Raw genomic sequence first — 15,688 nt, forward strand, 5'->3', positions numbered from 1 at the left:
ACTGATTGTTACCTGATCTATAACTTGGTTTTAGAGTTTCCTGTAAATAGTTAGAGGTTAAGTCAGAGGTTAATTGGTTTGTTCAGGTTCACACTGTCAGTATTTGTTAGGGGAGGGATTTGAATTTAGCTCTTTCCAACTCCAAGAGAGTTGGATATCTATCCAGTGTACTATGCTGACTCTTCCTATGACCACCACACTGATCTTCCACACTGTAACCTCCCCCAGCCCTAGAGTTGGATTATAACCAGATTGGTCTGGTTTGACTTGCAGGAATGGAGGGGGAAGATTAGGTAAGACGCATCTGTGCATTTTCCAGGTGCCTTTTCCTCCACATTTGATGTCACCTTCTTCTGGGCCCTGTGTTTATAAGGAAGTGGTAGTCTTGTTCCTGGGTTACCTCAAGAGTTTTTTCCAAGAAGGAAATGTTTTCCCCCTGGGCACTCACCATACTATGTCTACCATAGCTTTCCTGGGCAATGCTGAAGTTTCCACCAGCTTTGACAGTATTTCAAACAATAGGATCCCTGTAGAATCCACAAGATCTGCATTGGGATCAGTTTCTGGAACTGAGGGGAAAAGAGAGATTTCAAAGTGCATTCTTTACAAACCATTTACCTTTGAATCAGCAGTTTCATTTAGTAAAGAAATCATCTGCTGTAAACATAGGAGGCAATGAAGTTTAGCAGAAAGAGCCCTGGATGAATCTTACTCATTGCCCACATGATCTTGGACAAATCACTTTCCATCTCTGAGTTCCATTTTCCTCCTTTGGAAAATGAAATAGTTGGACTAGGTGATTTCTGAGATTCTCTCAAGACTGCAACTGCAACCAAGTGACTCATTCATTAATATGAAAGGAAGTGATTAAAATGGATCACATTGAGCATTTTCTCTAACTGGAGAGGTTTCATTTGACCTAGTGAAAAGTCTAAGTTATAAAATATCTTTAATAAAACATCTTTTAATTTTAGACATCTTTAATGGTGTTTAATATAAAACATCAATGCAGAATGAGGGAAAACTAGGAGAACAATATACCTGACTTAAAAACTGTAAATAAAAACCACATAGAAAAGCAATTAAACTCAGAATAAGTGCAATGACCAATACTGAATCCAGAGGCCATATGACTGACTACAAGTGCTGACTGTGGCACAGGAGGATAAATTCAGATATTTTATTAATTGTATTTGCTTGATATTCTTTGTTACAAGGGACAGTTCAGAAAAGTCATGGGAAAAAGGGGAGTGGTTGTTATGTGGAAAAAAACCTAAAGGGTATCAGTAACATTTAAAAAAATGAAATACAGTTCTATTACTGTCTCCATTTTCCAGGTAAATATTGATGCTGACAAGAGCAGAGGAGATAAATACTAAACTACATATTTCAAGGAATGTTGTATTGCTGCAACAAAGAATCATTTGTGATTAATGTGTCCATGTTTCCATTGTTGGAATGTAAATGATGCTGTTAATACCTGAAATGTTTCCTGTTTATGTTGTAGACAGACCCCATCTTTTCAATCACTTAGGTTACAAGATCAATTCATTTTCAGATGTGTTTATTTGTAGGTCACCAATTTGGAATGGAGACACTCATTATCTTAGAAACAACTTCAAGCTTGTTTTTAGGTTCTCAGGTCAATATTCCCTAAAGCCTGTTTGACTTAAAAGGTATCTGTATAGATAGAAATAGAAGAACTATTTCAACTCTACTTAACCACCATTTATACTAAACCTTTCAACTGTGGAAGAATTCATTTCTCTGAGAACATGTTAGAATGAGGGTGGAGAAGGATTGGTCTTAACAGCTGCTGTAGCATCAGTTTGGAAGGTGGATAATTTTCTATCATCTACATTTGCAAAAGAGAAAGCTTTGTTCTTTTTTTGGGGGGGGCAGGGGTTTCAGCAGAAGAGAAGACACCTCTTGAGGTCAAATGATACTAAGGGACAGTTGCCTAACTCAGGTAATGGGGTTTGGAGCCACAGACTCATACTTCTTCAATACTAATTCTTATGAGAGGATCAGTTGGATGACTCATACTTAATTTGCTTAGCAAATTGCTGTAGATACCACCGCAATGGGCAAAAGTACCACAGCCCAGATAATGCATTCTAAATAAGTCCCAGTACAATTTTAGCGTATGTTGTCAGCTGTCTTCCCATTAATTTAGTAGCACTTTCACTCACCAACAGCCTGGATAAAACGATCATCATCTGTTAAAACAGTGAGAAAGTCTGAAAAATTCAGCTTTCCATCTCCTGCAATAGAAAGCAGGGTATTAGCAAAAGCATACAAAGAATTTTAAACTCAACAGTTTAAAATGGTTTAGAGTACTAGACTTGGACCAAACATAAGCTGAGTTTTTTGGTCTCAGCTCTTATCAAGTACTTTGTGCTGTCCAGGTAGCAGCTAAGTGGCGCCATAGTACATAGAGTACACAGAGGGCTAGATCTGGAATCAGAAAGAACCGAGCTTCAATATTGTCTCTGGCACTTTCTAGCTGTGTGACCTTGGGCAAATCTCTTAACCTCCATCAGCCTGAGTTTCCTCAGTTCTAAAAAAAGAGAATAATAATAGCACCTATCTTCCCAGGGTTCTGGGGAGGATTAAATTAAATCATAATTATAAAGTGCTTAGTACAATTCTTGCACATAGCAGATGCTTAATAAATGAACATTTCATCCCTCTTTTCCTCCCTCTCATCCCTCTGTTCTTGCAACCTTGGATAAGTTCCTTAATCCTTGTCTCAGTTTCTCTTTTATAAAATTTAACAGAGATGAATTCTTATATTTATCTTTTAAAATGTACAGATACAAGGTTGGGGGAGATACAGCTGGACTAATAAACTGCAAACACAAATATGAGTCAACAGTATGCCATGGCAGCGCTTGGCATGCCACTTAATATGGGGCAGGTGCTTGTGAAATGTTTGTTGAACTAAAAAAAAAGGCGACATGGTTTCATGCTGCAAGAATAGAGGACTATAACAACTCACATTTATATACACTTCAAGGTTTACAAAGCAATTTATGTAGATTATCTATATTATCTTCTTTGAGCCTCCCTAACAACCCTGCGAGGCCGGTGTTACTGTTATTCTCGTGATAGATGAGGAAAATGAGGCTAAGGGAGGACAAGTCATTTGCCCAGGGTTATAAGGTGCTGGTGTGCCTGAAGTAGGACTTGAATTCAGGTCTTCCTGACTTCCAAGTCCAATACTCCGACCACTGTGCTGCTTAGCAACTTTCATAGAACTGTCCAGAGAAAGAGAAGTGATATGCTGTACTATCTTAGTCAAGACCTACAGAAATATATTCAGTTTTAGGCTACTAGATGGCACAGTAGATAAGAATGCTAGACCTGGAGTCAGGAAGACCTGAATTCAAATTTAGTCTCAGATACTTACTAGCTGTGTGATCTTGAGGAAGCCACTTAATCTCTGCTTATCTCAGTTTCCTCAATTATCAAATGGGGATAACCAAAAGCACCTACCTCCAGTTTGTTGTGAGGATCACATGAGATTTTAAAAAAAACTTCTGGTACCTAGGAGGTGCTATATAAATGCTTTTTCTCATTATTGTTATTAGCTACATTTTTGAAGGAACATTGGCAAACTGAATTATACTCAAAGGAGGAACACCAAGATAGTAAGACGAATAGAAGTCATCTCAAGTAAGATAAAGTGAAGAAAATGGGAATGTTTTCAGCCTAGAAAAGAGATGACAGAGAGGACATGATAGCAGTTTTTACATATTAAAGTGCTATCATAGAAGATTAGACTTGTTCTTGTTTGTGTGTGTGCATATATCCACATATATATCAATATACATATTTATAACATATTAGTATGTAATATATAATTTTATAGCATATAATATATACATACATACATACACATGCACACACACATACATATATACACACAGAATAAAACTTCTGTTTGATGTTGGGAATTTTCCTCACTGGGGGTTCAAAACAAATGTGATTGTACCTCCTGATTTTTATTTGCTATAACCTCCCTAAAGCAGTAGGAGGAGGGAACCACGTGGAGCTGAGGGGCTATTTAATTGCTCCTAGGCTTGAAACATATGCTTGTTATTATAACCACTATCTCTACCACTATACCCCACTACCACTATCACTATCTCCACTACCATCATTACCACCACCACACTAACCAATTTAGACACTCAAGGAAGCCAAAGAAACACATCAGAAAGTTTTATCAAGAAATTATAATTAGAAATTTAAGTACTTACTGTCAATATCAGCAAACTCAAGTTCCTCCTGGATTTCTTGGTTCGATAGCTCAATCCCCAATTTACCGGCAGAGGACTGTAATCCATGTGTATCAATGCAGCCGGTTTCATCCTTCTCAAAGCACTCAAAGGCATCTAGGAAGGCTACAGATATGGAATCAATCCAGCAATTAGTTGGACTGGACAACTAGTCAAGCAGAAAGGACATTATATGCCTTTTAAAGCCAAGGATCCCAGCTGATGCTAATGTAATTAAGCCAGACAATATAACCACAGCTGGTTGGAAATTATGTTCTGAGGTGTTGAAGAAAACCCCTTAACAGGAAGAGGACAAAATATCTTTCCCAGAGATTTGAACTTATTCATGAACCTAAAATTGAAATGAAATCTCTGACTGAAAACCAAAACCAGTTGATTTTTTTTTTAAGTAAAGGGAACCAAATGTCCATCCACTCCCAAATCCCACCCACCACCTAAAGAAGTACCCAGCTAACTGGTTCAAACTAAAATCAGCCCTATATATTTTCTCAAATTGCAGAATGGGAACAGTAGTAGATGATCATATTCTCCAAACTTTCCTGGAAACAGGTGTTTTAATTAAGCTCAAATGTTTATTTAAGCTCAACCTTCATTTAAATTTATGCTCCTAGTTTATAGCCACGTTCATATGCCTTAAAGATAATTATGACCTTACATTTAAATGATGTACCATATATCTCTTAGAAATATTGCCATCAGTCTGACAGTTTTATGATATGCCTCTTCTTTAAGAGAGAACCCTAGGACTTCACACATATTTATACTACCGTCCCACTTGATTTCATTTGGGGCATTGGCCCCATACATCTGCCCTTCTTTTAGAAATTATAAAGCAAACCGGGAGAGCAAGGAATAGTTTACCTGTCAGATTTATGGAGAACAGAAGACTTTAACAAGACTTTAAACAAGAGACAGAGAACTTTATGAAATGCAAAATGGATAATTTTGATTACATTAAATTGAAAAATTTTTGTACAAACAAATCCAATGCAACCAAGTTTGGGAAGTAGAAAAGTAGGAAAAAATTTTTATTACTAGTGTCTCTGATAAAGGCCTCCTTTCTAAAATATTTAGAGAACTAAATCAGATTTATAAGAATACAAGTCATTCCTCAATTGATAAATGGTCAAAGGATATGAATGGGCGGTTTTCAGAGGAAGAAATTAAAGTTATCTATAGTCATATGAAAAAATGCTTTAAATCACTATTGATTAGAGAAATGCAAATCAAAACAACTCTGAGGTACCACATCACACCTGTCAGACTGGCTAACATGACAAAGCAGAAAATGATAAATGCTGGAGAAGATGTGGGAAATTGGAACACTAATGCTCTGTTGGTAGATTTGTGAACTGATCCAACCATTCTGGAGAGCAATTTTTTCAACTATGCTCAAAGGGCTATAAAAATGTGCATACCCTTTGATCCAGGAATACCACTTCTAGGACTGTATCTCAAAGAGATGATAAAAATGGGGAAAGGATCCACATGTACAAAAATATTTATAGCAGCTCTTTTTGTGGTGGCCAAGAACTGGAAATTGAAGGGATGCCCATCAACTGGGGAATGGTTGAACAACTTGTGGTACATGAATGTAATGGAATATTATTGTTCCATAAGAAATGGTGAGCAGGCAGACTTCAGAAAAAACCTGGACTTACACGAATTGATGCTGAGTAAAGTGGGCAGAACCAAGAGGACATTGTACACAGTTACAGCCACATTGTGTGATGGCTAACTTTGATAGAGTTGGCTCTTCTCAATGCAAGGTTCTAAGACAACTTGAAAAGGTTCATGATGGAAAATGCTATCCACATAGAAAGAAATATGGAGTCTGAATGCAGATTGAAGTATACTATTTTTCTCTCTCTCTTTTGTTTTGTTTTTACATTCTCATGGTTCATTCCATTGGTTATAATATGTCTTTACAATATGAGTGATGTGAAAATATGTTTAATATGAACGTATATGTAGAGCCTATATCAGATTGTATGCCTTTTTGGGGAGGGGAGAGAGAAAGAACAGGGAGAAAATGTAAAACTCAAAAGTCTGTGGAACTTAATGTTGCAAACTAAAAATAAATAAATAATACATACACACATACACATACATACCTACACATACATATATACATACATAATACATACGTACATATTCACACATATTCATTCATTCATTCAAATTTTAAGGACCTCATTTTTGGGGATGGTTAATCTTTAATTACAACATTACCTTCTAATTGTCCTTGAGTTAATCGCTCTCTGTGTTTAATGTGGTCCTGAAGAAAGCCTTGGAAATCTTTACCCCTGTGTGAGATATAGTGAAAGATTAAAAACAAACTAGAGGATTTTACTTGCACTCAAGTTTTGGGTTATGAAAATGAAAGTTTAGTTTAGTTTATGAGAATGAAAAAAACCATTAGGCACGATTAGTTTTTTTTCAGGGTCAGATTATCCAGGTAACTTGCCTACTGCCTACACAGGATGGGAAGGGAGAGAACACACAGGTGTTTGGTCACAAGTTCAGTGTAGGCTGCATTCAACCATGCCCCCAACTGATGTTTCCGACTTCAGGGAGATCCATATTGTGTCAGTAATAGAAATAAGAAAGGTGAGTAGGCCTTCAAATAGGGGGGAACTTTATTGACATGAACTCTGTGCATTGTGTTCTCCCTAAAATCACATGATAACTTTGAAAAGTGCAAAAGATCGAGGAACTTGGAGGGAATCATGTCGGTAGATGCTACTGGCAGACATGGGCAATATACCACCTTATTAACCTAAGGAGAAAGTTTGATACAGTGGAAAGGAGGCTTGATCTGGAATCAGAAGATACAAGTTCAAATTCTTACTCTTGTCACTTGATACTTGACCATGGGCAAGTCATTTAAGTTGTTCACTAGGCCTCAGTTATTCAGAATGAGAAGTTGGACCAGATGGTCTCTAAGGTCCCTTCCAGCTCTAAAATGTAGTATCTTAACATAATATTTTAACTTGTAAGGGAAAGGAGTGTTGCCTTCTTGTGAATGTGTTTTAGTGTGATGCAGTTGGTAGTTGTAATCCCATGTAACTCTACTGTAATAGTGACTGTGGCTAGAGAATTGTTTTTATATTGTGGTTCTAATAAACCTCCAGGCCAGGAGGTAGGCACAGTTAAATATCACTGGCAGCAGAAGAGGGAGAGAGATAGCAGTTTCAAGACATCTTCCTTGAATCTCTCTTTTAATCCAATTTGAAGACAATAAGGTATTTACCTATAGCAAGCAGTCAAATATTGATAGAGTATTGTGAGTAGAGTTGGCTTTGGAGTTAGGAGGACCTAAGTTCAAATTGAATCTCAGGCTCTTAAAATTTGTGTGACCTTGGGCAAATCACTTAACCTCTAAATGCTTCAGTTTCCTCATTTGTAAAACCATGGGCTTGAGCTCAGTGATCTCTTAAGATCCCTTGTAGCTCTAAATCTAAGATCATCTGATCCCTAATAATAATGTTGTGGAGATACAGATTGTCTGGAAGTGAGCAGACATTAGCAGCATTAAAAGTTTTTATAATCATCTGAGAAATGCTAAGAGGGTCAGTGTACTCCAAGAGTTACAGCAAGGTTCTCAACTACCCTCTATGAGTGAATGAACTATTTCCTCCTCTCACAATATTGGGAAACAGAGGAATAAACGAAGAGGCACCAAAACCATCTATTTTCTTCTCCCACTGCATAGAAGAAGCATCCTGAGGAGTATAAGGAGATCAGAATTCAGCTTCTGAGGAAGGAACTTCAGGATGGCTTCAGCAAGCACATTTAGAATAGATGTGAAAGTGATGGCAATGTTTTATGTGTCTATTATAGACACAATTTTCTGTTTTAAGTAATTTGTATATGCTTTGTATGTGTGTGTAAGATGTGAAGTCAAATAATTCAATGACAATTGATCTGGAAAGGAGAAAAATTAAGGGTGATTGGAAGCTCATGAATATTAACTAGAGTAGATTGAAGCTGAGTCACTCTTTGGAAGTTTAGAAGCTGCTAGGGATATAACATGCCTAAAAGCAACAAAAACATAATTTCATCATCTCATATTGCCATGCCCATAATGAGCACTTTCAAAAAGATCAATATGGCAATAATTACAGCATAGACATCTATCTATATTGCAGAGAATGAGGAAGCAGAGCAATCCAGGTAAAAACTCTACCAGATCTTCCAAATTAGATCAACATAAATCTTAAGACTAGGTGTCTTTTATGCAAAGGTGGGCATAGAAGAGAATGAAAATATATTGGAAAATATGATTATGTAGCAATGATATCCATTCCATCTTTCACATAAGGGTGGTTTCTACCAACTTTACCTTCTTCTTGATGTTTGTGTTACTAAAACACAAATTCTTAAACATTAAACTCCAGTGTTTGCAGGATATTTATTTTGTAAAGATATTTTTAGGTAAGAAATAGAAGAGGCCAAAGACTTATAGATTAGATAGACTATATATTATGAATATGTTTTCTAAAGAAGAGTGTCAGAAGGTTCTGGATATGACAAGCAGCAAGGGACATTCAAAAAGTGAAATCAATTGTATTTTAAGCAGTAGGAAGTGACTTTTATCCTTGGAAAAATCATTTCTGAATTAGGTGTCTATACACAGAGCACAGACTTATTCAAAGAAAAATAAAAATCAGTACCAAGTTAAAAGAATTAAAAATGAGAAGATCCCAAGAAGCAGTTAGAACTAGCATGATCTAGATAAAACTACTGACACTGAAAAAAATGGAAATAGATAAAAGAACAGACAATGACTCAGACTAGTGCTATTTCCTAAAGAAAAGTAACAAATATAATTTCTACAGTAAGAAAACCAAGAGAATCCAGAAACCATCTGGGCCAGCAAATGATTTCCTTGTCAGACAGAGAGATATGGCAGCCAAAGGCAGCACTAGTTTATAATATAAACTTGTTTTCAGAATCTCACAGGGGTAGGTAATAGAAGATTATGAGTAATATCACTGCATAAAATAGTGAGAAGTAGTATAAGAAACAAAATTTACAGAAATCTTGGCAAATATTTTTATTATGTTAGATTACCTGAAGAGAATTTAAGGGTGAAATTAGAAGGAAAGAAAGAAACAGAAAATGGAAAAGATCTGTATTATTATAACAAACCATTCTCTCTATCAATGGCAGTGGAATAGCCATATTTTTACTGAAAAGATGAAAACAACAGATAAGAAAACAAAAATTGGAAGAGTAGTAGGATTAGCTAAAGTACACAAAGAAAAGGTCCATGGTAGAGATGACAGCATTTTGAGGGTACTGAGGGATCAATTCTCTGTTGGAAAAATTAAATACCAGGAAAAAAATTGATATTATTACTATTAAAAAAGAATATTAAAAAATCAATAACTACTGACCTAAAGGCCTATTTTTCTTCTCTACAAAATTTCATGAAAGTAATTAACACATTGATTTCATTCTTTGATGAAGGAATGAAAAGGCAACAGGTAGGGTTTTGCAAACAAGTTTTTAGAATTAACTATATCTATGTAGTCACAAAACTGACTAAAAGATATAGGGAATGTAACTTCTCACCATGATTACTGTTTGTTGACTATAATAAGAATATTTGATTTTGTAGAGCAACATACCAACAAAATGCTTTTCTCCATCTAGCAACTTCTCATGTATATGTCAAGAATCAAAAAAGAAACCTTGAGAAATGTTAATTAAGATTTCATTTACTGACTCTTAAGAGGCAGGCATAAAACAAATACCTTAAGATCCCTTATAGCTCTAAATCTATGATCATCTGATCCCTAATAATAATGTGTGGAGATATAGATTATTATACATGATTATTAGGGATCAGATGATCATAGATTTAGAGCTATAAGGGATCTTAAGGTACTTGTTACTATTATGAAGTACAGTTAACTTAAAATCCTAATCAAAAAGAGATTCTTGAGGGAATAAAATCCTTTAAATCTTCCAATGACTCAATAAACATTTATTAATACTATATGCCAGGCACTGTGCTTAGGGCCGGAGATATAAAGAAAGGCAAATGACAGTCTCTGTTCTCAAGGGGCTCACAGTCCAATAGGGGAGATTTCATGAAATCTCATAATACTACAGAGCCGCTTAAATGAGATCTAACACCACTCAAAAGAATTTGGTCTGAGGCTAAGCTCTCCAATCTGGTGAGTGAAAGATCACTTAATCCCATACCTAGCTGGGGCCAAATCATGCTTCACATCTAAGATATTAACCAGGAAAATCCAAGTGGATGAAGAATGCCTGTTATTCAGATTATGACATGCAGTTGGATGGAGAGCCTAGGGAGCTGGTGCAACAGTATAATTAAACTTGAAGAGACTACAAAGCAATGAACTGGGGCCCAGAATTAAACATGCGGTGGGAGGATTAGGTCGGATTACTTTTGGGAAATTGTTCAATTCTGGTAAAGATGCCCATGCTCCTCCCTTCAACAAATGCTTATTTTTTTTTTTTAATAAACTCGTGTCTAATTAAGCTATATTGATTCTTCTCATGGTGCTGTATCACAATAAAGTCTGGAATATTATTGTTTTTACAAAATTAAAGTTTCAGGTCATCCAAAGGGCAGTATGAAAAATGCTTGTTGAAAACATGAGTGAATGGGAGATGTATGGTGGATGAAACTGTAGCATATCATCAAGAAAGAACTTCAAAATTAAATTGGTTGAAAGGATATCATAATATAAAATAATGTTAATATAAATATTATAATATAAAAAGATACTATCTGAGAAATGTATACTCTGAAAAGGAAAAAGTCTAGTCTATCCTGATTAATGAGTGAGCTACTGGAAACTGAAAACTCACTTAGGTCACCCCCCCCTTTTGTGTATATATGTGTGTGTGCATATATGCAAATTTATATTATAATGCACTATTAAATAGGTGACGCCAGACTATGTTTCATCTTCTATTCAGTCAAACCAGCAAAATGCCCACTCACTGTTGTCAACTTGCCATTTGCTTTGCTTCTGCCTCCTCTTTTCTTCACTAGGAGAGACTTAGTCCTCCAGAAGCACTCCTCTAATGTGCCTGCTTTTCAACAGCATCTCAAACAATTCTCATTTTTTTTTTGTTAAAAGTTGCCAATTGGATGCCCATCCTTTTATTTGGTAAATGAGGAAGTTGAGGTCCAAGGTCGTTATATAACTTGTTCTTGGGATCAGAAGGAAGAATAGGAAGAATGGGTGGGAGTTGTAATGGGACAAATTTAGGCTTGACATCAAGAAAAATTCCCTAATCATGAGAGCTATCCAAAAGTGGAAATGGGCTGCCTTAGAACAGGGTGAGCTCTCCAACACTTGAGGTCCTCAGGCAAGGACTAGATACTTTTCTCTTTACTCCTGGGATTCTATGATTTGGATTCCATGGAACATGGAGTGATGTCAGAAGAGTCACAATAGCAAGCAACTTTAAGGGCAATGGACATGGCGGTGAGCTTAAGGTACAGCTTATAATAACACATGGCCTTTGAGGTTGAGAAGGGCTCTCAGATTGGAAAAGGAGGGGGGCCAGGAAGAATGTGTTGGGTGGATCCTTTAAGGACAATTTTAAGAAGGATTTGGACAAGAATTAAGTTTCTATTAACACTGGAGGGAGTATCCCTGCCAATGAGATCACAGATCAGTTGAAGGACTGAAGGAGAGTATGATGACATGGCAAAAACAACAGGAGAAACTATTACCAGAAAAGTAAAACAAAATTATAATGTTTTCTGGACTTGGGTCTTCCACAGTGCTATGAAGGAGCAAAATGTCTCTTTCAGAAATAGAGTGGAGGAGAAAAGAATAGGAACTAACCACCTTTCTGCCCCTTCATCCCAAGCTTATTGAATACCTTTCCCAAATCAGCTTTTTCTTCCTCTCTTTCTCCCTTTTCTTCTGTTTCAATTTGACCAGTTTAATGAACTGAAGCTTTGTCCAGGAAAAGCTTCCTATATTTTCTAAGTAGTAGTTCATTTCTTGATTCGGTGTGACTTAATTTGAAACATATACCAATTCTTTCCCCCATGCAATAGAAGATAGGAGGAATCACAAGCACCCAAAAGGGTATCTGATGCATGTCATAGGACTAAGGTTGCTTGCCAGAATCCGAGACTTCTGAAGATATTTTGTGCTCTGCATTGCTTACAGAGTTGTAGACTCTCAGAATTGGAAGGAACAGTTCTTACAAGTTATCTAGTACGATCTCAATTCAGTGGAGTTTAAGTGAATTCAGTTCAGCTTATTAAGCATTTATTAAATGCTTTGTTTTGTGCAAAGCCTTGTATTTGAGAACATAAAAAGAAAAAGGAAAAAAGAGTTCTTGCCCTCAAGGCGCTTATATTCTGCCATAGGATATAACATGTACATAAATAAGTAAATTAAAGAGAATTTGGGAAATTAGAGAGCACTAACAACTTCCACTCAATGCAGGGTTCCTCTTTACAATCTCCTTGTTGGCTGTCCAGCCAGCTTACTCTTAAACATATCCCAAACCAAGCTCTCCCTTCACTGTTGAATAATTCTAAATCTTAGAATGCCAAACCCACTTTTTTGCATCCTTGTTTCACCCCAAAGTAATTTTCCAAAATCAGATCCAGTGCTTACTACTTGCATTGCAGTTCAGTAAGATGAAAGAGCAGTGTCTCATACCTTTGCCTTTTGATTCTCATGTTTTTGCATCACACCAACTGCAAAAAACAAAGCTTGTTCTACTCCCTAGTGGTTTTTCTTAGGATCATCACTTTCTAATTGGAAAGTCATGAAGTCTAATCTCCTTATTTTAGAAAGGAGGAAACTGATGCCCAAGGAGTATCATCTCCAAGTTGTTACAGGCAGGAAGTTGCAGAGACATTGATTCTCTCTGTCTCCAAATCCAGCTCTCTTTCCACTATCCCATGCTGCCTCCTGTCCTTAAAGATGGAGATAAATATAGAGTTTCAAAAGTTGATATTAGTTGTAGTAAGGGATGTCTATCAAAAGTCTTATTCATATCTAGTGATTACTATCATTATATATCTGGATCTGAAAGGAAGAGGAGGACTTCTGTGGGCCATGATGAGAATGGATTATATTCTAGGCAGGGGGGATAGCCTGTAGTTAATATAATTATCTTTCTATTACAAATTTTTTTGAAAATATTTTTATGAATAAAAGTTCTCTTAAATATTTTCCCCATTATTATATAAATTCTTAATTCATCTTTACAATTTTAAGGAAGTTTGACACTTAAAAAAATAATCAGGTCTTCACATTCTACTCTATTCATACAAAAAAGTAGATGTATTGTTTTCTGATAGCAAAGCTCTGATTTTCTGACTCACCTGGGTTCTTGAACAGCTCTCAAAATAAAAATGAAAGTGATTTATTTGAGCAGCTCCAGAGAACAGGACTAGTAACTTTGAGTGACAGAAAGAGGTGGGATAAAGGAAGAAATTCTACTGGAGGAGGAGGATCAGCTGAGGGAACAATATATCGTATACTAAACTATATATTACATATTAAACTAATTAAAATACATTCAACAAATACTTAGTGAATGCCTACTGTGTGCAAGGCTCTATGCTGGGCACTGGGGATGCAAAGGTGAAAAAGCACATGGTCCCTGCCCTTAAGGAACTGACTGTTTACTATGGTTGTAATGTAACCAATAAACATAATACAAGGGAAAATGTGATAACGTATTTGTATCCCCTATCCAGAAGAACCGAGTAAAGTACCTCATACATAGTAGGTGTTTAATAAATATTTATTGATTAAGGCCAAAGAGAGAGACAGAAAAAGTGCCTAGGAAAACTTGCAGGAAAGGTCATTTTCAATTGGTTTCCTTGACCTCTTTGCTACTAAGCAAAGGGAAACCTTTTCCTATTTGCCTGTTTCTTTCTTTCTGCCCAGTACAGCTGAGAGTATTCAGGACTGCTCCTACAATTACAGTGCTATCTAGTCCCAATTCATATTTTTGGATAAGGGAAAGAACGCTCAGCCATGAAAATGATTTGCTAAAGGTCATGCAGTCAGTAAATAGTGGAGTATTGATTGAAACCCAAGGTTCTTTCTGACTCTACAAACATTTTTACCCCCAGCAGGTAAAGGGAGGAGGTTGTAAACGGGCAATGTATACACTCATATGGACCAGTGGGCATTTGGCATTGTGGGTAAAAATGTGACGTGAGAACTCAGAGGTCCAATGATATTACTTGACAGTAATAGTCTGTTCTTAGCTTGGGATCCATGAACTTAAAAGAAATTTTTTTTTTTGAGAACCATATTTCAATGTAAATGGTGTCCTTCATGATGTTATGTATTTTATCTCAAGCATTTCAAAACCTCATTCTGAGAAGGGCTCCAAGGGCCTCCCCAGAATGCCAGTGGGGTCCAGGATACAAAAAAGGTAAAGAACCTCTATTCTAATTGCTTTCATTCTGACTTTTTGTCTTTTCATTACTCACCTGATGTGAGTCGATGGAATTTTTGTCAGGGGTTTCAGCTTATACTTTGACTTAGAATCAGAAGAAGCCGACATTTGGCTGGGGACTCCGTCTGGAATTCAGAAAACAGAACCAAGTGATCTCTTCACAGGTTTATTTCTTTATGCTCCCCTGTACAATGCCCAACTCAAGGTTCTCCAGGGAATGTAAAAGAACTCTAGGTACTGTAATAACCATAGATAACAACTAGCATTTACATTTAAGGTTTGTAAAGCATTTTACAAATATGATCTCGTTTTATCCTCACAACCACCCTGCCAAACAGATGATATTATTATCCCCGTTTTTATAAAAGAGGAAACTGAGGCAGATAAAAGTGAAGTGACTTGCAGAGTCACACAGCTAGTTAAGTGCCTGAGGCTGTATGTGAACTCAAGTCTTCCTGACTCTAAGTTCAGCACTTTGTCTGCCATATCACCTAGCCACCTCCATACTATTGTAACATGGATTCAGAGGGAAGAATAAAATGACGGAAATGTTTTCAAAGTATGGTCAGACCATCACTGTGCCAGGGTGGGTAAAGGAGACAGTCTCCTTAGCACCTTTAGATCTTTAAGGGATACGGCAATAATCTGTTGTTATTCTACCTCCCCATTTTCAACAGTATAACCTCAGAAAGTCAAACCAGGCAGGCTCTGAGGAAAAGTCAGTAAGACTTAGAAATAAAACTTACCACATTTAGGGAACAGTCTAATGTCACAACCAAATGGAGAAAGTTTGTAATACTTATTTCCATCTTGCAGATGTCTAGCCACTCATATACCTAGGGCGCCTAAACTCTGCTGTGTGTAGGTTTTTTCTACAGTATTTTTACCGTCCCATGAGCTCTAAGCCTGGGTGACCTGTCTTTATTTGGTCACCTTCTATAGGC

General features: G+C 36.6%; 1 protein-coding gene and 1 long non-coding RNA gene across 11 annotated transcripts in view; one reads left to right on the forward strand and one right to left on the reverse strand.

Annotated features, from left to right (window-relative positions):
• Nucleotides 1-15,688, reverse strand: part of EFCAB3 (EF-hand calcium binding domain 3) — a 481,176-nt gene that overhangs the window by 7,648 nt on the left and 457,840 nt on the right. For 9 of the 10 annotated variants that reach the window (XM_072645908.1, XM_072645906.1, XM_072645907.1 and 6 more), the window contains 5 exons: nucleotides 14,779-14,869; nucleotides 6,537-6,610; nucleotides 4,266-4,409; nucleotides 2,193-2,264; nucleotides 449-569 (listed from right to left, as the gene is read on the reverse strand). In XM_072645908.1, the coding sequence (XP_072502009.1) occupies nucleotides 449-569; nucleotides 2,193-2,264; nucleotides 4,266-4,409; nucleotides 6,537-6,610; nucleotides 14,779-14,869 (502 nt within the window). Of the gene's footprint in view, nucleotides 1-448; nucleotides 570-2,192; nucleotides 2,265-4,265; nucleotides 4,410-6,536; nucleotides 6,611-14,778; nucleotides 14,870-15,490; nucleotides 15,589-15,688 lie in introns of those variants that run through there. The other variant, XM_072645912.1, reaches the window with a different exon arrangement.
• LOC140528241 (uncharacterized) overlaps nucleotides 11,736-15,688 on the forward strand; it is a 38,527-nt gene continuing 34,574 nt past the window's right edge. Inside the window, exon 1 of the long non-coding RNA XR_011975119.1 lies at nucleotides 11,736-11,793. This is a non-coding gene — a long non-coding RNA (uncharacterized lncRNA). The remainder of the gene's footprint in view (nucleotides 11,794-15,688) is intronic.

Source organism: Notamacropus eugenii, chromosome 2 (assembly GCF_028372415.1).
Source record: "Notamacropus eugenii isolate mMacEug1 chromosome 2, mMacEug1.pri_v2, whole genome shotgun sequence".
NCBI classification, from domain to species: Eukaryota; Metazoa; Chordata; class Mammalia; order Diprotodontia; family Macropodidae; genus Notamacropus; species Notamacropus eugenii.